The sequence below is a fragment of the Muscardinus avellanarius genome, assembly GCF_963383645.1.
Source record: "Muscardinus avellanarius genome assembly, chromosome: 4".
NCBI lineage: Eukaryota > Metazoa > Chordata > Mammalia > Rodentia > Gliridae > Muscardinus > Muscardinus avellanarius.
Genome location: NC_137789.1, coordinates 153,033,707 through 153,055,987, shown reverse-complemented (window position 1 = coordinate 153,055,987; position 22,281 = coordinate 153,033,707). Strand labels below are relative to the sequence as shown.

The window sequence follows — 22,281 nt, the reverse complement described above, 5'->3', positions numbered from 1 at the left end:
CTTTTGTTCCTGGGGATGGGACCCAGGGGCATTCTACCTCCAAAGGCTACGTATCTGTTCCTTTTACGGGGCACCGAGCTGCGAGCAGCTTCTAGCAGCAGCGGCTGCGCCATGGGGGAGCGGGCGCCCAAGCCCTGGCCGTCTGACCCCCTCCGGCCGCGGTGCCGGCCTCCGGCCACAGGGGGCGCTGCCGCCCGCCGCCGCGCCGCGTCCTCGGCAGCCGGCCTCGCGCCGAGCCGGGCTTTCAGTTTCTGGCGCGAACTTCCGCCGTCCCGAAGTTGCGGGCGAATTGGCGCGATGTCGGGGGACAGCGGCGGCCGGCGGCCCGAGGGCCGGGGCCGGGGCCGCGACCCGCACCGCGACCGCCCGCGCTCCCGCTCGCGCTCGCGCTCGCCGCTGGCCCGCCGCGCCGCCGCCGAGCGCAGGGCCGCCCCGGAGCGCCCGAGCCCCGAGGACGCCGAGCCGTCGGACTCGGGGGACGAGCTGGACCCGGCCGCGCTGGAGGCCGAGACCGACCACGGCCTGTGCCGCCAGATCCGCCACCAGTACCGCGCGCTCATCAACTCGGTCCAGCGTAAGGCGGCCGCGCGGCCGGCGGGCGGGAGGGGAGGGAGGAGGGATGGAGAGTGGGATGGGGAGGGGAGGGAGGAGGGATGGAGAGTGGGATGGGGAGGGGAGGGAGGAGGGATGGGGAGTGGGATGAGGAGGGGAGAGAGGAGGGATGGGGAGTGGGATGGGGAGGGGAGGGAGGAGGGATGGAGAGTGGGATGAGGAGGGGAGGGAGGAGGGATGGAGAGTGGGATGGGGAGGATGGGCAGGGAGGGAGGGTTGGAGGAGGGGAGGAGGGAGGGATGGCGGGAGGGTTGGGGAGGGCCGGGCGCGGAGTCCCTGGCTCGGGGCTCGGGCAGGTCCCCGGTGCTGCAGGAGCCCGGCCTGCCGCCGCCCTCGCCCCCTCCGCGCCCCCCACCAGGAGCCGCGAGCTCTGCCCGCTCCTCGTGCACCCAGCCCACCCAGTGCTGGCAAAGTTTGAGGACTGCCCTCTGACGGGGGCCCCCTCGCTGGCTGCAGAGCAGGGAGCCCTTTGGGTTAGAGGGAGCCCGGGTTTCTTTGAAAAGCTCCTAGTAGTTCCCTGGGCTTCACTGCCGCAGGTGATGGAACTCTGTCAACCACGTGTTGGTGAATGATGAGCATTATTTCCCTAAGTTTGTGTGTGTTTTTTAATAGAAAACCGAGAAGATATACTCAATGCTAGCGACAAATTAACAGAGGTCCTCGAAGAGGCCAACACTCTGTTTAATGGAGGTAACTCATTATTTTATCTACGTCACGTTTTATGGTCAGTGCATGTTTTATATAAGAGCCAAGTGATTGTGGTTAGCAGTTCCACAGTCAGAGCAGCGCTTTGCTAGGTGTGGATGCCTTTTCAGTATAGCAGCAGCACCACGTTCGGGTGCAATTACACTTGAGAGCCCCAGTGAAGTTCTGGGGTGGCTCCCAACATCAGTGTCAACCAGACCCCTTCCCCACAGGATGCGGGGGCCTGTTCACACTTGAGAGCTCTACACGGATGTGTCCTGTTTGTTGAGTGGGGGAGGTAAAGAACTGAGCTAGCCTTGAATGTTGTTTCCCTCCCGGCAGTCTGCCCTGCCTCAGCTGTTGGTCCTCCTGTAACCCAGTGGAGGTGGCCATGCCTGTGGGCACACCTGTTGGTCTCCAGCGTGGGGTGTGCTCAGAACACTGAACTGTGGACCTTGGGAATTTTAAAACATAGGCTTAGTCTGAATTAAAAGCAACAAAAACGGTCATGGTAGCAGTGGTGTACATTCAAGGGCAGAGGGCAGGTGAGGGGGCACCCTGACATATGCGCAGGCTCAGAGCTCTAAGACACCGCCCAGACTATAACCCACAGGTCCCTTTCAGTTCTGTGGGAGCAGAGACGGAGAATGCAAATAGTGGTTAAAAAAAAAAGTCAGCAGAATTGGCCGTGACTGGCACCACGGTTCCTCATCTTTTTGAAGGACTGGTATGGTGGGTGGTTTCTGTACTGTCACCTTTTAAGACTTCCTGTCTACACAGGCTCCAGTTTGTGTCTTCTTGCCCCTACCATGTCTCCTCACTGCTCCCTTTCTTGGTTCACACATTTGCTAAATCTTGTGGGGACCTTTAGGTATTCCTCTTGCATCTGGATAAGTCCTTCCTCTACTCTCCGGCTTTTTCTTCTCCCAGCCTGGACCCCTAGTCTCCAAACGGTCATTCCTAACTCATATATTCTCTATTTACAGTGCATTATTTTAACTCTTCACCCATGTATCATTTTCTCCCTCAGCTGTTTTTAGTGTTTGTTTTTGTTTTTTGCAGTATTGAGGATTGAACTCAGGTAGTTGCATCCCCAGCCCTATTTTTTGTGTGTGTGTGTGGTACTGGGGGTGGAACCCAGGGGCTCTCATGTATACATGGATATAATATCCCTGTTTTCAACCTTAGAGACCTGGCAGTCGCCCTGGACATGATATTTGCACTTTTCCTGCAGTGTGTGTGGGGCTGACGGGCGAAGGAGACGTAGACTAGTCCCCCGAGGAGCAAGCCTGCTCAGGAACCTGCAACCCCTCTGCTCCCTTACTCCCCGTAACTTCCCCAGTGACTCTTGCTCTGCCAGGCGTGGTGGCACACGCTTGTAATCCCTGCGCTTGGGAGGCGGAGACAGGAGGATTGCGCAGGTTCGATGCCAGCCTCACTGGCTTAAGACACCCTGTTTCCAAATAAAATATAAAATAAGTCTGGGAGTGTAGCCCGGAGGTAGAAGGGTTTCCACCCCTGCACCAGCAGAAACAAACAAACAAACAAACAAACAAACAAAAACACAACTCTCCCTCTGAGAACAGAAGTGATGGATAAGAAACCCAGAGTCAACATGTTCTCCAGCCGAGTCTTTGCTGTTTTGTAAGGATGTTCAGGGAGCCAGTGCTTCAGATGGGGCGGCCTTGAGAAGCTGGGCGCAGGCGCTGCTGTATTTGAACCTGGCCCCGCTCATCGCGGGGCTCCCTTTAGAGTTCTCTCTCCTTTGCAGATGTTCCCCAGTCGCTTTTCCGTGCTCCCTGTTACCCACAGGGACTGTTTTTAGTCCAGCCCCTCTCTGCCCTGCTGTTTCCTCCAGTTGAACCCTTCATTCCCCAAAGTCTTCCATCTCTCCCCTACACATAGTGGACTTTGAGCTTGACGCACACCGCACAGGTGAGACTAGTGGTTAGAAGGGTTATTTAAGTCAAAGGGAAGAGTGTCGGACATGATAGAGGCTTTTGTTAAGCTGGGCTTAATAAATTGTGGTTTAGTTGCGTGGAGTATGGAAACTAGACAGAAAGCTGACTTATAGGAATGCTTGCCATTTTGGTTGAGGTGGCAGGGGAGCCAGTTTTAGAAGAGATGGCCCTATTTTCAGCCTGTTGAGTTTTGCTTTTTTCTTTTTTCTGAGTGGGAAATTCTAGTTAAGTATTTGGACACTTAGGGGAAATATCTGTGGATGATGTGCATTTTATAATGTGTATATTTTTTTTTTCTTTTTTCCCCCAATAGTGTCCCGAGCAAGAGAAGCAGTCCTGGATGCCCAGTTTCTTGTCCTTGCTTCAGATTTGGGCAAAGAGAAAGCAAAGCAGCTGCGCTCTGATCTGAACTCATTTGATATGTTAAGATATGTTGAAACTCTAGTAAGTTTAACAGAATTTTAACAAAAAGGATCGTTTCTGCCATATTGTATAATTATATAATTTGCTTATATTATTATACAAATAGTTTTCACTTTATTTTTTCTTCTTCTTTTTCTGGTCTCAGATCTAAAGAGATCTGATCAAGTTAAACACTGGAAGTAGAGCTGTGTAGTGGAATTTAGGGGGGGAGCTTAGAGCAGTCTGACAATCTCTTAGTGTTTTAAGGCTGGTTGCTTTGATTGTTTATAACTGACTGTTTCTCAGTCAGTTCATAAATGTTCTAGATCATTCTCCGTCATCTGGAACCTTTAGTCCATCTGGGCTGGACTAAAGCCCACACTGCAGGGCAGAGCTAGAGATGAGTTAGACCCGGCAAAGAGGCATATTTTGATCTGTCTTTTAAAATCATACAAATATGATTGCAATTTTGCTTTTTTGGTTTTATTTTGTTTTAGTTATCTTTTTTGCTTTGTAACAAGTTTGAATGATTACCGGAAATTTAAACTTTTCTCGACAGACTTAACAATAAAGTGCAGTGAGATTGATCCTGTATCTTATTCTTTTGTCTTGTTTTGTTCTACTTTGAGCCAGCCTCTGTCCTAGTACAGAGAGATGCATGCTGGTATGAATATTGAATTTATGACTGGTTTTACATTAAATGTTATTAAAGTGTTGTATTTTGAGAACTGAGAAGATAAAGGCATGAGGCAGACAATTATTCCCAGTTTATTGTTTCAAAACCTTAAGTTTTTCTTTTTTAATAGTTTTTTGTGAAGTATAATGTATTTAGGAAAATGCACACCAGTATACAGTTGGATAAAATGCCCATATACTATATATTTAAAACATATATAGAGCCAGCCGTGGTGGCACATACTTGTAATCCGAGGACTTGGGAGGCTGAGTCAGGAGAATTGCAGGTTTGCAGCCAGCGTCACTTAGTGAGGCCCTTTGCAACTCAGTGAGACCCTGTTTCAAACTAAAGAATAAAAAATAGGGTTGGGGGTGTAGCTCAGAGGTAGAATGCCCCTGGGTTCAGTCCCCAGTGCCTCAGAAACAAAACAAAAAACCCCAAAACATATATCTATCCATTTTAAGCATTTTAATATATATCCATTTAAGCTCTGCTTTAAATAACTTGTCAGAATAAATTCCAGAAATCTTAAAAACAATAAATGTAAAATGTTAAATTAATTGTTGTCTAGACTATGGTTTTGTCTAGACTATGGTTGGGGAAAGGCTTTCCCAAGTACAACATCAAACATAAACGCTATAAGGAAGATTGGTAGATTGACCAGACAAAAGCTGAAACATCTGCCTACGAGGGTCTGGTGGCAGGACTGGGCAGCAAGAGAGTGGAGGAGAGCTGACCTTACCCTCTGGTCAGGCCTGGTAGCTTTCCTTTTCTTCAATTTGGTTGCCTTTAATAAGGTTATGCTCCTGGAGGGTTTTGTGATTATTGTTTATATGTGATATTACCATCTTAATTTAATAACTTCTAGGCAATTTATGGTATAATGTAATCAGTGTTTTTTTTTCCTTCATAAAAGTAGATTCAATATAATGCGATTTCTGTAAGATAGATGAGACGAGGGACTTGGCTGCTTCTGCCAGCCGTTCTCACTGCTGCTCTCTGGCTATCCTGAGACACGGCTGAATGGCCGTCTCCAGGAAGGTGGCTAGAAATTAAGACCTGGAAGCCAGCCACACCTCCCTCTCTTGGAGCTTTTGATTTGGGATGTGATTTTATATTTTTATGTAATATGCCTTTACTAATAACTACAGTTGTGTAAAAATCCCTTGGGGTTCTGGCATTCTTGAACCCCTCAGCCTGCCAGTGGGCTATGGCAGGCTTTCTCAGCCTCAGCACTATTGACATTTTGGGTTGGCTAAACCTTTGTTCGGGGGCTTGAACTGTGCACTGTAGGATACTGAGCAACCTCGATGACCCCTACCCAGCAGATGTAGTTGCAGCAACCAAAGAGGTTTTGAAATTGCCAGAAGACTCCGGGACAGATTGTCCTGACTGAGTACCAGTGGTCTAAGTCATCTCACTTTCTTGCTCGAAGGTTCTAGGTGTATTGAGGAATATTTTTTTGCCAAAACAAAGACACCTCTGAATAGGAATTTATATACCCAGTTATCTTTACAATAAGAAATTGAGCCAACATGTTAAGACGGTGAAGACAGGCTTTGCCTTGTCCTCTTAAAGGTTCAGCGATACAGACTTTTAGATGTGGTGAATCATTTCTTGTGGCTTAACTGGGGTTTTTGTTTTCCTTCATTTCTGTAGCTAACACATATGGGTGTAAATCCGCTAGACGCTGAAGAACTCATCCGTGACGAAGACAGTTCTGATTGTGAATTCATAGTCTATGACTCCTGGAAAATATTAGGCAAAACAGCAGAAAACACCTTTAATAAAACCCACACATTCCACTTTCTGTAAGATTAATAATCTGACAGTCGACCCATTTTTAAACCTGAAGTTGTTTTTATGGTAGGGACAAAGATTATTTGACATTGTGGAGGTCACAATTACATGGAATTGTTTGAAGGCTTTCTGAGTTCATAAACTGTTGACAGAGATGGAACCTTACAGGAGCCCCCATCCTACTTTACTAGGAAGGCTACCCTCTCCTTCCAAGGCTCTCCCCTGGCTTGTGTGCTTCCCAGCTCATGACTTTGGGTCTGTAGCATATTTCTGGCTTCAGTCCTTGTCATGGAGGAGGATATTGCTCCTACTGAGGGTATCTGGAGAGTCTACTCATGTCAAGGGGCATTTATTACACTCTCCTATTAGATGACCACTGGCCTCTATTTGAAGATGACTTGAGTCAGTAACATACATGAATTGCAAGTTTATTTTTTGGATTTGGCTTTAATTGTAAGAAAATTCTTTATATAAAATAAAATTAGCTTCTGTCTTCCTAGCTAAGACCTATGAGGAAACAAAGAATAGCTCATGCTGGTTCACTTGTAAGGGAGCCCTCAAGCATGTTGGTTATGTTCCCCAGGAGGCGCTTTCTCTAGAGGAGCCTTCTAAGTTGTTTCAGTCCTTTCTTAAGTGTGGTTTTCTTAAGAGCCTCTGGGTGTTTATCTTTTCTAATCTGCCTTTTAAAATCTAAGATTGGTAGTGTCTCGAAAGCTTTGCAGTTTTGGATTGTAGTTGGTCCATGGTCCAGGCCCAGGCATAGTTTGTAAGAAGCAGTCAGCTAACTCTGGGAAACCATAACCATTGTGTCTATTGCAGAGTAGAGACCAAGCTTCTTTATTGTAAAGTAAATTCCAAATCTTCGGTTTTTGCCATTGAGTGCCCAGCTCTGTCAGAATTCTTAGCATCTAAAGTCTTAAGCTTTATCCCATCATCCACACCAGTTTCCAACCCAGTGAAGTGCTTCCAACCCTTTGCCTTCCTTCACACTTGCTCCTCCCTTGGCCTCCGAAGTCCTTTCCTCCATCTTTTCCATGAAGCGAGGGTTATTTGTTTCACAGGTCCTCACTTGGGGCTTCCAATAACTTCTCCCGGAGAGAGTGATCGGTGTATGATGAGTTTTTCCAGCTAGGTCACTTTGGTGTTTGAGTAGAAATCTCTGCCCATCTGCTCTTCTAGCATTGAGGAACATTCTGCTGCAGCACTGTGGAATGTACCGTTAGTGTGAATTGGACCTATGTGAGTGTGTAAATGCCCGTCCATCTACACCTTGCACTTTCATCTCTGTAGAGAGGCCATTTGGATCTGTATTGGGGCCTTGACCTCCACATGATGCATCTATTACTGTAGCCAATCTGCATTAGGGCTTTTCTGTGGGGTTGAAAGAGCCCCAAAAGGAAGAGTCTCATGGTCTTTGCTCCACTGTTATCCTGACAGGCATCTTTTGTAGTTCTGGGTTGTGGACCTCTGCCCTGATGCCAGAGCAAAGGTTTCTGAGCCCTCTGGAGTGGTTCTGGTCCTCGTTCCCATGTGTGCGTCCATCCCTGGTCTCAGATGCTTGTAGAGTAGAAACAGGCTAGCTGGGAAGACCTCACAGGTATTTTCTTGCCTGCTGTTCAGAGCACATGAAGGTGTTTGAGGAGGTAGGTGGTTGAGCAAAGCTCCCACGAGCTCTTTTAGGAATACAGAGAGAGCAGGAAGGATGCCACAGACTTTAGCAAGAGTCTTGGTTTGATGTCAGCTCTTATACATCACTGATGCCTGGTCTCAGTTTGACTATACCATGCCAACTGTTTAGTTAGTGGCATTTGTTTAAAAAAACAGAAAAAGACATGAAAGCATATTTTTCATTAGGTTGGGTTCATTACAAGGAGAGGTCCCTGTGCCAAAGCCAAGAGTCGATCGTCCAAGAAAACAACGACTGATCGAAGAGCAGAGGGCAATGCCCGCTCAGGTTTGTTTTTTCGAATGCTTTTTAAACCACCTAACGTTAAAGTAGCCAGTAATACAATGCACCTGCGGTTAGCCATCTTTTCTAAGATTTAGGGTCAGGCGTCATGGTCTGTCACTTAAATAATCATTTTATTTCAGGCTTTAATTTTATAGGATTGACCACTTGTCTTCTTAACTCATTTCTGTGTTTTAATCAGTCATCTTCTAAATTAGGGGTTTTTTCAACCTCAGAGTAATCAACATTTAGGGCTGGATAATTCCTTGTTGAGGGGACTGGCCTGGGTATTACAGGATGCTAGGAGCATTCCTAGCTTCTACCTACGAGACAGTCAGTAGCACCTCCCAGCAAAACTACTTCCACTTGAGAACTACTGTTCTCGACTGCCCTTTTTGTATTTTACTATTTTTATTCAACCTGAAAATAGTTGATTTGGTAATGTTACTCTTCTACTAAGAAATCAACATAAAAATGTTAATAAATCCGGTTGTGGTGGCACATACCTGCAATCCTAATTCTTGGAAGTTGAGACAGGAGGATTGTAGATTGAAAGCAGCATGTGGTAACTTAGACCTTGTTTCAAACTAAAAAGTAAAATAGGGCTGGGAGTGTATTTCAGAGGTAGAACACCCCAGGGGCCATCTCCAGTACCATATACACAAAAAAAGTTACTGAAATTAGAAAAAAAAAGTTAACTATAATTTTTAAGATAGGAATAAAAACTGCCAGCAGTACCCCCAGAAGAGACTTTTTTTTGGGGGGTGGTGGTACTGGGGTTCCTGGAAACCCTTCTACTTCCGGGCTACACACCCAGACCTATTTCTATATTTGGAGACAAGGTCTCCGCTGGCTTTGAACTTACATGATCCTCCTGTCTCAGCCTCCCAAGTGTGGGGATTACAAGTGTGCGCCACCATGCCCTGCTCAAAAAAGACATTTTGAAGAGTTTGGGTATGGAAGAGAGAAGAAAAGATTGTTAACTGGCAAGTGAAGAGGTCAGTCAGCTTGATAATGAATTTTTTTTTTCCCAGTTGAAAAGAATGGAAGAGTCTCATCAAGAAGCAACAGAAAAAGAAGTAGAAAGAATCTTGGGATTGTTGCAAACATATTTTCGAGAAGATCGTAAGTATGACACCAAATTACAAATGGAACAATTTGTATTTATCAGATGTGTCACTTTTTTTTTTTTTTTTTTTTGCACGGTACTGGGGGTAGAACCCAGGGGCATTCTACCTTTGAGCTACACCCCCAGCCCTATTTTTTATTCTTTATTGGGAAACAGGGTCTCACTAAGTTGCGGAGGGCCTTACCAAGTAGCTGAGGCTGGCTGTGAACCTGGATCCTCCTGTGTCAGCCTCCCAAATGCTGGGATTACATACCACACCCGGCTCAGATGTGGTACTTTCAAAGAGGTTATTTTCATTCATTTATTTATTTTGTGGTACTGGGGATTGAACCCAGGGGCATTCTTCCTCTGAGCTACACTCTCAGCCTTATTTTTTATTCTTTATTCTGAAATAGAGTTTGCAACTGTCTAAGTTGCGGAGTACCTCACCAAGTAGCTGAGGCTGGCCATGAACCTGTGATCCTCCTGTTTCAGCTTTCTAGGTACTGGAATTAGAAGTGTGTGCTGTCACACCCAGCTAGGTTATTTTTATTTAAAAGGTACTTTTAGCTGGGTGTGGTGGTGCATGCTTATAATCCCTGCGCTTGGGAGGCAGAGATAGGAGGATCGCGCAGGTTTGAAGCCAGCCTTGCTGGCTTGAGACCCTGTTTCCAAATAAAAATATAAAATAGGTCTGGGAGTGTAGCCCGGAGGTAGAAGGGTTTCCAGGAACCCCAGTACCACCAAAATAAAAATAAATAAATAAATAAATAAATAAATAAATAAATAAATGGTACTTTTAGCTAGACATAATGGTGCATGCCTGTAATCCCGGTATTTGGGAGGCCAAGATTAAAAGATTGCAGGTTTGAAGCGAGTGTGTGGTTACTTAGACTTTTCAAAATACAAAATAAAGTCCAGCTGGAGGTGTAGTTCAGAGGTAGGCTGCTCCAGGTTCAGTACCCAGTTATGTACATGCACACATGCACGCACACATGGGGGAATTTTCACTTTTACATAATATTTGAATCATTTTGGTATCTCCTCCCCTTTAGAAAACCTATGTGAAGGATATTGGTGAGGTAGTTTTTTATTTTTTTTCTTTAAAAGATGTTTTTTTTTCCCCCTGTTACGAAACAAAATGTGCCACCAAAGTGAGAGAAGAAATAAGTCCCTACGCTACTTTTTCTCCTTAGGGGTAGCCACTTGTAAAGCATAGTCAGTCAGTCGTATCAGCATGCTTGTCGTTGTTCTGTTTTGCATTTTTACAAAACTAGTCGTGGTAAGCACATTGCCTGCAGTGCGACTCGTGCATGGGGCTTTCTTCCGTACCGTGCATACAGATCGCTTGCTCTTTTCAGCGATCTCATTGTGTGGCTCTACCATCAGTACACTTGCTGGGTCTCTTGGCGGGAAAGCCCTTGCATTAGCTGCTGTGTAGCCTGAGGAAGTGAGAAGGCCTCTGTGGCATTTGTGCTCGTATTTCTGAGGATGGCTTTTAGAGTGGGGTTGCCAGGCCCATGGACACGTTAGTAAACGCGCGCTTCGACACATCCACGACGGGGAGTGTTCTCCAGTCTTTGTCTCTAACAATAGACAGTGCAGGTCTTAATGATAATCAAAAATAATGTTTGCTATTTTGAATAATTTTTTGTTTCTTCTACAGCTGATACTCCAATGTCCTTTTTTGATTTTGTGGTGGATCCACATTCCTTCCCCCGGACAGTGGAAAACATCTTTCATGTTTCTTTCATTATACGGGTAAGATTGAAGAGTTCTCCAGTTGTTTTTATATGCTTTTCAAAGGATGCATAATAAAGGCTATAGATGGCAGCAGACAGATATTAACTGTAGCAAAATATGAACTGGCATTATCAGGCAGAAGTAGCTAACTAAAAACCAGTGTCCTTCCTTTTACATTTTAGAAGTTACAAGTTGAACATCCTTAATCTGGAAATTCAAAATTGAAACTTTTTGAGTGCTGACATAAGTGGAAAATTCTACAACTGACCTCCTGTGAAGGGCTGCAGTTAAAAAGCAGGCACACAAAAAAGGTTGTATAAAGTTACCTCCAGGCCACGTGTGTACTGCGTATGTGAAACATGAGTGAATTTCATGTTTAGGCTTGGGGCCGCCCCAAGATGTCTTAATTGTACATATGTAGATACTCTGACTCTGAAATGGGCTTAATTCTGAAACATAGCATTTTGGACAAGGGATACTCAACTTGAGTTTAAAGAAAAATCTATGCAAAGTTGGATATGGAACTATACATTAGATATAGGAGGTGAATTTCCTGAGTTACATTATATACGAGAATAAACTTGTACTCAAGAAATACACACTGAAGAATTAGGGAGAACAAGCTGTCAGGCTGGGCATGGTGGTGCACGCATGTAATCCCGGCGTGCAGGTTTGAAGCCAGAAGAGACCATTTCCAAATAAAATATAAAATAGGTCTGGGAGTGTAGCCCGGAGGTAGAAGGTTCCATTCCCAGTACCACCAAAAAAAAAAAAAAAAAAAAAGAACAAGCTGTCTACCATTCTCACATTCATACATAATAAAACTATATAGAGACATAATGTGAAAGCAAATATGGCAAGCCTTTAATGTAGATATGGATAAAGGATATACGAGAGGCCTTTACAGTAATTTGTAGTTTAAGTTGGAAAATTTTCAAAATAGGTCTAAAAAGAAACTGAAAGCTGGGCATGGTGGCGCACGCTTGTAATCTCCGCATTTGGGAGGCTGAGATGGAGGACTGCGGTTCGAGGACAGCCTCAGCTACTACTTACTGAGGCCCTTTGCGACTCAGTGAGACCCTGTTTCAAAATAAAGAATAAAAAATAGGGCTGGGGTGTAGCTCGGAGGTAGAGTGCCCCTGGGTTCCATCCCCAGTACTGAAAACAAACAAACAAACAAACAAACAAAACTGAGTGTGTTGTAGATGCTTGCTTTAGACTTTCTTTAGTCTTCCAATTAGGTTGCATCCTACATGTGTAAGATACACTTCAACCTCAGACTAAAGCTTGTTTTGACCAGAGTATTTTCTCAGAAATAGCAAAAGCATATTTTACCAATTGTTCCAATGATAAAATTATGCATAATGAAAAGTGGAATATGCACAATAAAATATGCATAATTCAGTTAAAGAGATAAGACAGAATTTTCTTAAGCGATCTAAGGATAAAGGCTGATTAAAAACCTGAGTGGGAAGCTGGGTGTGGTGGTGTGTTCCTGTAATCTCGGTACTTGGGAGGCTGACACAGGAGGAGCTCAGATGCTAGCCTTCGCAACTCAGTCAGACCCCGTTACAAAACCAAAGAATGTATCTTAGAAGCAGGTGCTCCTCCAGTCTCCAGAACTGGGGGGGAATGAGTGGTATTGTATTGTATGTGTATTCTATTGTGAAAGAAGATGTTTGGGAAGTCTTTGTCATTATTGTCAAGGTACTTTTTTGGGGGGGGGGTTGCTGGTGGTAGAACCCAGGGGCTTTTCTACCTCCGGACTATTTTATATATATATACTATAAAGTATTTATATATATAAATATTTATAAAGTATTTATATATATATACTACTATACTCCCAGACCTATTTTATATTTTATTTGGAAATAGGGAACAGGGTTTCATTAAGTTGCTGAGAGCCTCACTAAGTAGCTGAGGCTGGCTTCGAGCCTGTGTGATCCTCCTGTCTCAGCCTCCCAAGTCAAGGTACTTTTTGATTGAGATATATTTTCTTTTCTTTTACAGTATTGGGGATGGAACCCAGGGCATTCTACTTCCAAGCTATACCCCCAGCCCTATTTTTTAGTAATTATATTGCAAAGGGCCTAAGTAGTTGAGGCTACCTGCAAACCGCGATCCTCCTGTCTCAGCCTCCCAAATGCTAGGATTACAAGAGTGCCTCACTACACCTGGCTGTTTGAGATATATTTTTTAATTAAATTATTTTTTCATCCAGTGTTTATAAATTTGAGTCTAATTTTGGTCTTAAAATCATGTTTTTGTTTTAGGATGGTTTTGCAAGAATAAGACTTGATCAAGACCGACTGCCAATAATAGGTAAATGATTAAATGTTTGGAAAAATTAATTTTAGAGAAAATATACTTGCTATCAGAGTTTATGAAATGTATTTTACTAAACATAAATTAATTTTAATTGCACATAACATGTTTTTATAATGCACATTGCCCAGCTAATTGAAAATACTGAAAACATGACCATTGGCTTGAAACTTTGATAGATTTATCTATGTCATTGATTTAACATCGTAAAATAATATAATTTCCTGAAATTTTAATTTAGAAAGCTCGTACCTGCACTGATCTTTTTTATTTTATCTTTTTTTTTTTTTTTTGGTGATACTGGGTATAGATCCCAGGGACATCCTACCTCTGAGCTATACCCCCAGCCCTATTTTTTATTCTTTATTTTGAAACAGGGTCTCACTGAGTAGCAAAGGGCCTCATTAAGTAGCTGAGGCTGGCTATGAACCCGGATCCTCCAGTCTCAGCCTCCCGAATGCTGGGATTACCAATGTGTGTCACCATGCCCGACTTGCACTCATCTTTATAGTTTCCTTCTTTCTACTTTTCTGTGGATACCACTTTTCTTCTCTCTCTGAGGCCCTAGGACTCTTTCTTCTTTACTTGAATAATTTACATCTTCATTACTCATGTTCTCAATTACATATTATACTCAGTAGGGCTTAGCTCTTTGGATAGTACATGGCTAGATATGCAGAGATTTTCTAATGTTTGAAATGTTTGTTTTTATGCCGGGTGTGGTGGTACACGCTTATTATCCTAGTACTTGCAAGGCTGAGACAGGACAATCGCAGGTTTGAGGACAGCTTCAGCAACTTTTTGAGACTCTCAGCAACCTAGTGAGCCCCTGTTTCCAAATAAGAAATAAAATTGGTTTTGGGAGTGTAGCTCGGAGGTAGAATGCCTCTGGGTTCAATTCCCAGTACCACACACACAAAGAGTTTTGATTTATTTTCTTAAATAGAAACAAATGGGATTACTTGCTTTTGTAACACTACTGCAGCAACTTAATTATTGAAATTCTAATAAATGTGTCCTATAAGTGTCTGCTCAGTGCAGGTGTAGTTCCTATTACTCATCAGTTGCTGTTCAGATATGTATTCTGATTTGATAATCTTTAAAAAAAACTTTGTCTTCCAAACAGAACCTGTTACTATTAATGAAGAAAGTGAGGGGATTGACCAAAACACCCAAATCAGGAATCAAGGAATTATAGCTCTGAGTTACCGTGACTGGGAGGTAAAGCTCCGCGTGTTGCCCGTGCATTCTGACTCTGCTGTGTGACGTGAGCCCATTGCCCAGCCCTACTCTGCTCCCTGCAGGAGATCGTCAGGACCTTTGAGATTTCTGAGCCTGTGATTGCTTCGGGTCAGAGCCGGCAGAGGCTCAGCACGTGATGCCAGCCGGAGGTAACACATTCTAGGGACAGCTGCAGTTACTGGTTTATTTAGCAATCCAAACAGTCTTTGCCCCCATTGCAGTGAAGTTTGGGTTTTGCCTCCCTCTAGTGCCCCATTCCTGGAATTGTAACTGGCCAGAAAGGCAGAGGCAGGAATGGTGGTTGGAAGTTCCTGTGCAGGTGACTTCGGTGTTAGGATGTTCAGCTCTAAGAGGCAGTGCCTGTGGGACAGTGATCTTGGGTTGGCCTTTTTTTTCCTAACAGATTGATAAGCCAGATAAGGGAAACAGTGAATCCCGCCCCTCAGTGTTGGTCATTGTCCTATGAGAGTCGCTTGCCTTTAGGTACAAAGCAGGAAAGGATGGTTAGGACAGAATTGCCTTAGATGTTAGTAAATGAGCATTTCTGAAACTTGAGCCTCTGAAGTAATGCGTTTTACGAAGGGGAACATTTCTAGAGCGAGGCCTTCGTACTGACTGGGTGGGACTCCGTGCTGCACGCAGCTGTGGGTGGGAGTCGGGTCTGGGTTCCGTTGGCTCTGCCCCCGCTTTAGAACCGCGGCATGCCGGGCGTGGTGGCGCACTCATAATCCCAGGACTGGGGAGCTAAGACTGGAGGAGCGCAGGTTCACAGACAGCCTCAGCCCCTTAGCGTTACCCCGCTTCAAATAAAGAATAAAAAATAGGGCTGGGGTGTAGCTCAGGGAGAGAATGCCCCTGGGTTTAATCTTCAGTACCACAAAAACAAAACGAAACCACCTGTGGGCAGGTCACTTCATCTCAGCTTCGTTTTCCTCACCTGCGATTCTCAGGCATCGGGGGATGTTAATGAACTAGATAATTACTAAGGGTTTTTTGTCTAGCAACAGTTTTCTATTATCTTGAGAGTTAAAGTGAGCCTTTTTAGTACTTAATGTAAGTTCTTAATATGTGCTTCAATTAATTGAAATTCTCTTGTCCCAAGATAATTTATTTCTGTCAAAATATTTTGAGGGAGCTGGGCATGGTGGCACATGCTTGTAATCCCTGCGCTTGGGAGGCTGAGACAGGATCACACAGGTTCAAAGCCACCCTGAGCTACTTAGTGAGGCTCTCAGCAACTTAGTGAGACCCTCTTTCCTAATAAAGTATAAATAGGTCTGAGTATAGCCCAGAGATAGAAAAGCCCCTGGGTTCCACCCCCAGTACCAAAAAAAATTTTTTTTTGGGGGGGGGGGAAGAACAGACCTAAAATACATGACGTGGTTAATGTAGGCCATATTCACTGAGGAGGGGCTTAGTTACTGGATGTCATGTATATGAATTTTTGTTTTATCATTTATTATGAACTGTTAACCAGCTATTTTCTCCCCTTTTTAGGACTCAAATGGATAATGAAATCCAAAAAGGAAAGCAGCATGTATTGTATATATTGTATGATTAAACATTTTTAAAGACAGATTGTTTTTAGTAAAATGTAACTTTTGATAATTAATTTGTCATGATTATCTTTGATTAAAGGAAATTCACTGCCATATTCACAAATAGTTGTACTCTTTATTTTATTCATTTTCTTTTCATGAGAGGATTTCTCCTTTTTTCAATTTTTTTTTTTTTTTGGTGGTACTGGGGTTCCTGGAAGCCCTTCTACCTCCGGGCTACACTCCCAGACCTATGTTTACATTTTTATTTGGAAACAGGGTCTCCTAAGCCAGCGCGCGGCTGGCTTCGAACCTGCGCGATCCTCCTGTCTCTGCCTCCCAAGTGCGGGGATTACAAGCGTGCGCCACCACGCCCGGCACCTTTTTTCAATTTTGATTAACTGAACATTTTAGGTTGTTAATGCCCTATAGATAATTATAGTTCCTTTATATCTCCTTAGCTAGTCAACAAGTAGCTGGAGACATATGAAATAGTTTTTGTAAGTTAATAATGATCACATACCAGCAGTTTCATATGGCTTAGATTTGGCTTGTGCACAAGGAACTCTGAAGTCCTGTGGCAAGCCGAGCTGGACTCTTCCTGCTTTCCCCGGGGACACCAGCCTGCACCCGTCCTGCCACCTGCAGCTCCGTGCTTCTGTTCCCTGTGGCTTCAGGTCTGCTCTTGCTGCTCTCTGAGGTTCTTCCTCCCTTTCCCCACCTCTCTGCTCTCCTTTCTCACCTGCCCTTTAGTGTCAGGGCAGAGGTGTTTCTTCTGTGGAAGGGTTGGATTCTAGCTCTTCCCGTTCCTAGGCGACTCTGCCCTGACTGTCACCCTTCTGTTTGTATCTGGTATTTTCCCTTTAACCATGCTCATCTCTTAAAAGAAAAGCTCCTGGGAACCTCATCAAACTACCACCTAACTCTTTGAAGTAAGAATCACTTTAGGTCTCCCCTTCTGCATCCTGCCATCCTCCAGCCAGGGCCGAGTGTGCTTCCTTCCCACCAGTTTGCTGAGGAACTCTTCCCGTTTCTCTCTAAGTAACATTCCAATGGCTAAATGCTGTGCCTTCGACATGTGAAAATTTACACCTTGAAACAACACATCCTTGATGTCTTTTCTTTCCCTAATTTTCCTTCCATTGTTTTATTTTATTTTTTTTATTTTTGTGGTACTGGGGGTCGAACCCAGAGTATTTCTACCTCTGGACTACACTCCCAGACCTATTTTTATATTTTATTTGGAAACAGGGTCTTACTAAGTTGCTGAGAACCTAAGTAGCCGAGGCTGGCTTTGAACCTGCGCGATCCTATCTCAGCCTCTCAAGCATGGGGATTACAAGCGTGCAGCACCACGCCCTGCTACCTTCCATTGTTTTGATACTACATTTATGTCCTAAATAGTCTCAAAACTTTGATGTCTTTTTTTTTTTTTTTTTGTGGTACTGGTGATGGAACCAGGGGCATTCTACCTCCGAGCTACACCCTGAGTCTTATTTTTTATTCTTTATTTTGAAACAGGTCTCACCATGCCCAGCTCGATGCCTAAACTTCTTGACAAAGCTAAATGTATATAATATACTGCCAACTGCACAGCATATGGGTTGTTCTAAACGTGTGAAACTGCTGCCCCCGTCACAAATCTCTTGTTAATCCCTGGCACTTTTATCACATTTCCTTAGACAAAAACCTAGGATTTGTTTTCCTTTTCTATGCCCCATACCTTACCAGCTACAAACTCCCACTTGGTCTCTTGATTTTCTCCATCTTTCTCAGGTTACTGCCACAGAAACCTATCCAGTATCTACTACTACTTATCCTTAAAACCAAGATCTCTTCTAAGCCACTCATCAGTTTCTTAGTGATTGCTCACAGATGTCAAGATACTAAAAGTCAGAACTTTTCTGGGATGTTCAAAGCGTTGGAGGATCAGGCCCTTTGCCTACATTTCCAGGCTCACTTCTCTAAACTCCAGCATTTCTTTCTTTTTTAAAGCAGCTTTGTTGATATCATTCATTTGGCATACAATTCATACATTTAGAGTATAAGTCAGTGTTTCAAAATAAATACATGGGAGCCAGGTGTGGTGGCGCACGCTTGTAATCCCAGCATTTGGGAGGCTGAGACAGGAGGATTGCAGGTTCGTGGTCAGCCTCAGCTACGACTTAAGCCCTTTGCAACTCAGTGAGACCCTGTTTAAGAATAAAGAATTAACAATAGGGCTGTGTAGCTCAGAGGTAGAATGCTCCTGGTTCCATCTCCAGTACTGAAAAAAAAATGATGGTGTATGCAGCCATCACTGTGATCTCCTTTGGAGCATTTTTGTCCCCCATCCCTGGATCCATCATCTCTCTCCTTCCTCGTTTTGCTTAACCCAGGTCCATTACTAACCCACTTTCTGCCTATAAATTTGTCTCTTCTGGACATTTTGCATAAGTGGAATCAGATAAACTATGGTCTTAACTATAATTTTTCAAGTATATATGTCTAGAATTGCCTTTCTTTTTAATTTTTTTGCTTTCTATAAGTTTAATGCACTAATTACCTTAAAAATGCCAGTCTAAATAAATGGCAGTAGTCAAGAATATAATTTAAACTTTATATTTTTCTAGTTGACTTTTCAAAAATGGTGGCATACTCAAGAGCCCTCTTGGAAGTGGTGGTTGAATTTTACCCTCTTTGGATTTTTTCAGCAAGACGGTCACTTCGATCAGTGCTTTATCGTAAGGCTGAAAGATAGGGTAAGCGGTGACACTCTCAAACTCTCCCACCTCCTCCTTCCTGACGTTCGGTTTCATGGGAGGAGGGACCTGGTTGGAGAGTTTCTGAGCATCTCTTTGGTCGTTTCTTTGCATGGTGAGTTCTCGCCCGCGAATCATCCGATTTTGATGTCCCTTCATCTGTTCCTTTGCCCATGTCACCTTGTGCTTTTTGGTTTTCGTCTTGTGTCTTCTCTGGACATTCTTTTCATGCTCCAGTATTAGTGCTTTTGGGGAAAGCACTTTGCTTGGGATTTGCTGAGGGAGCAGTCTGTACTTGTGGTCTCTGAGGCCCCTGGCTCGTTCGGCTCGGTGTATGTGCTTCTCTATGTGACTCAGTTCCCTCTTGGACACTAGGTAGTCCCATGTTTTAGCACTTTCTGACTTTTCACTTTGTGATCTCTTTTCTTCTTCCTCCGTTTGCCCTCTTGGAACTGTTCTATGGTGCCACGCTTCTTCCATCTTTAATTCTTGATGTTGTTGGTAGTAGTATTCCTCTGCTTTAGCAAATCGGAAGTCAAAAGATGTGGCCTTAAGTTTATCAAGTGCTTCATTCTCCTGTTGAAATTTTTGGGCTAACAGTTTTCTCACTTCTGAAGAACGGATGCCACCTAAACTCTTGTCAAAGGGAGTAATTAGAACTTTTATTTTTATTTATTTATTTTTAAACCTAATCCATTTTTTTATTATTGGTCCACTGTATTCATACATCATAACGGGATAAAAACTTGTATAGACATACATGCACACTTCGCCCAGTTAGCCCCTACCCAGTCCTCACCCCATTCCCTCCCCCCCATGCTTGGCTTCGTGGTTGACATCTAATATTATAGCAATTTATCCAAAATTAACAATGATAATCTCACATAACAGATTCATCTGTCTGATATCAAACTTTTGATCACTTAGAGATAACATTTCAGTATTTCTTTTAGCTTTCTTTCTTACCAGAGGATATTTTTTCTTTTTTTTTTTTTAAGGTAAAACTATCGTCCATTTATTTTTTTTCCAGAAAAAGTCTATCCTAACAAGAAATATGAACTCTAAATACCCAAAACACTCTCGTAAAAGAATAAAGCTAGTAGATGTACATTTTCTGATTTCAAACCTTATAGAGCTACAATAATTCAAATAGTGTAGTACTACTATAAAGGCAGATATATAAACCAGTGGAGTAAAATAAAAAGCCTAGAAATAAATTCTTCCATATATGGTCAAGTTATTTTTGACAAAGTTTCCAAGAACATTTGGTGAAGGAAATAGTAATCTGAACTAAATAGTTAAAAGATAATAATTACATGAAAAATAAGATTGGACCCTTACCTAACACCATATATAAATATTAACTCAAACTAGATAAAAGACCTAAATGTAAATCTTAAAACTATAAACTTTTAGAAGAAAACCTGGGTCATAACACTTCACAACATTGAAATTGGCAGTGATTTCTTGGATATGATTTCAAAGGCACAGGCAACAAAAGAATAAACAAACTTCCTAAAAAATAAAAAAATATTGTACAATGTAAATAGAGTTAGAAGTTACTGATAGAATGGGATAAAATATTTCCAAATGCTATATCTGAAGGTAAATATTCCAAATAGAAACCCTAAAAATTAGCAACAATAAAAGCAAACAATACAATTTAGAAATACAATTTAGAAATAGGTAAAAGACTGAAATAAATAATGAATCTCCAAAGATTTTAACCTATAAACACAGGAATATATTCTTCTTTGCTTAGTTGTCTGCTGGATGGAAAATCTTGTTTCTCTGGTTCTGGTGTATATTACCTATTTCTTCTTTGTAGTTAATCTCTTGAGTATTTTCTCTAGTGCTGGTTTTGAAGACATAAATTCCTTGAGTTTCTGTTTGTCATGGAAGCTTCTTATTTCCCCATCTAATTTGATAGAAAGTTTTGCTGGGAAGGAAATTTTTGGCTGGAAGTTGTTTTCTTTCAGAGTTTGGAATATGTTACTCCAAGCCCTTCTGGGTCTCATGACTTGGTTTGGGAAGTCTGGAGTGATTCTAATTGGTTTGCCTCTGAATGTCACTTGGCCTTTTGTTTTTGTTGCCTTTAAGATTCTCTGCTTGGCTTCCACATTGGCGTGGGGATCCTCTTCTCTGATGCTGTCTAAAGGGAGTTCTATAAGTTTCCTGGACCTGTGTATCGACCTCTTGCTCTATGTTTGGAAAATTTTCTGTCATTATTTCTTTGAAGAGATTATTGATCCCTTCTTTTCACCTTTGAGAGATTATTTCACTTTCTTTTCCATCCTCTATTCTGATTATTCTTAGGTTAGCTCTCTTAAAATGGGCCCATATTTCTTCAATGTCAGATTCCTGCTGTCTGATTTTTTTTCTAAATTATAAATTATGCGTTCTTTTTTGGAGTGATCATCTTCTAGGATTCTATTATCCATGTGGTCTAATCGATTGTTTATACTTTGAATTGAGGCCTTTACTTCAATGATTGCATCCTTTATCTCTTTTTGACTATCTCTGAATTCTTTTTGAAAATCCTCTATTATTTCTACAGTTATTTTCCTGATTTGATCTTCTAGAGATCTCTGAATTTCTGTGTTATCAGGTTCTGATGTTGTGGGGTTGTGGGCATTCAATGCTTTATTGTTGTTCCTCTTTCCCATGATTTCAGAATTTTGTGCCTTCCCTGGGTCACTACAACTTTACTTAGGGTGCTTTGTATCTCGAGTCTGTTGTAATCTAGTCGCCACTACTCCTTTACTGGGTTGTATCTCAAAGTCTCATACCCAGGAAGTTAACTGATGCTGCGCAAGACTGTGGGGGTGCCGGGCTGGGCGTTTTCCCACAGGGAGCTGCGGCTAGGGTGTGGTATCTCTGCCACTGCTACTCCTTCACTGGGTTAGACTGCAAAATATCCGACCCAATGAGATTATCAAAACTACACAAGTCCCTGGGAGTGCAGTATAGGGATTTTTCCTTTAGGGGCCGTAATTACACTCACAGTTATTGTGTGTGCAGAACTGGAGCCGTGGCGGGGCGTGGCAAACTCGCTGTAGCTGCTTAATTAGAACTTTTAGGTTGGAGGTCTTTTATTGCAGTTCTATAGTACAGACCTCAAGTGGGCTATTGGCCCTGCCTGGCACTTGTCAGCAGGCCCCAGGGAGGGTCTCTTCAAGCCTCCTACACTCTCCTCCCTCAGCTTTAAATGGAAGTAGTTGCTCAGGAGCACGCTCCCTCCCTACTGCCCATCTCACCAGCCTGTGTGGTCACTCTGCCCTCCGGGCTGTGTAGTTGAAGTCCTGCCCTTCACTGACAAAAGCCAGTTACCCCGCTTGTGCTTCATGAGCTCCCAGAATTTTAATTTTGTAGCTATCAGATTCCTTTCCTACATCATCAAAATCCTTGAGTGGGTTCCTCCCATCAGCATAAAAATGCGCTTCAGTGTCCATCATCTTCGAACAAACTGGACAGCTTTACTGCATATTCCTCTCTGGT

At 43.1% G+C, this 22,281-nt stretch overlaps 1 protein-coding gene across 1 annotated transcript; it reads left to right on the top strand.

Moving 5' to 3' along the window:
• Window positions 1-297: 297 nt before the first annotated feature.
• NSMCE4A (NSE4 homolog A, SMC5-SMC6 complex component) lies at window positions 298-14,641 on the top strand (the record flags this gene model as incomplete). Its single annotated transcript, XM_080694543.1, has 10 exons — window positions 298-574; window positions 1,225-1,302; window positions 3,571-3,701; window positions 5,995-6,146; window positions 7,990-8,089; window positions 9,118-9,208; window positions 10,858-10,952; window positions 13,211-13,259; window positions 14,389-14,483; window positions 14,567-14,641. The coding sequence occupies 10 exons, from the start codon at window positions 298-300 to the stop codon at window positions 14,639-14,641; spliced, it is 1,143 nt and encodes a 380-aa protein (XP_080550669.1).
• Between the last annotated feature and the right edge of the window lie 7,640 nt (window positions 14,642-22,281).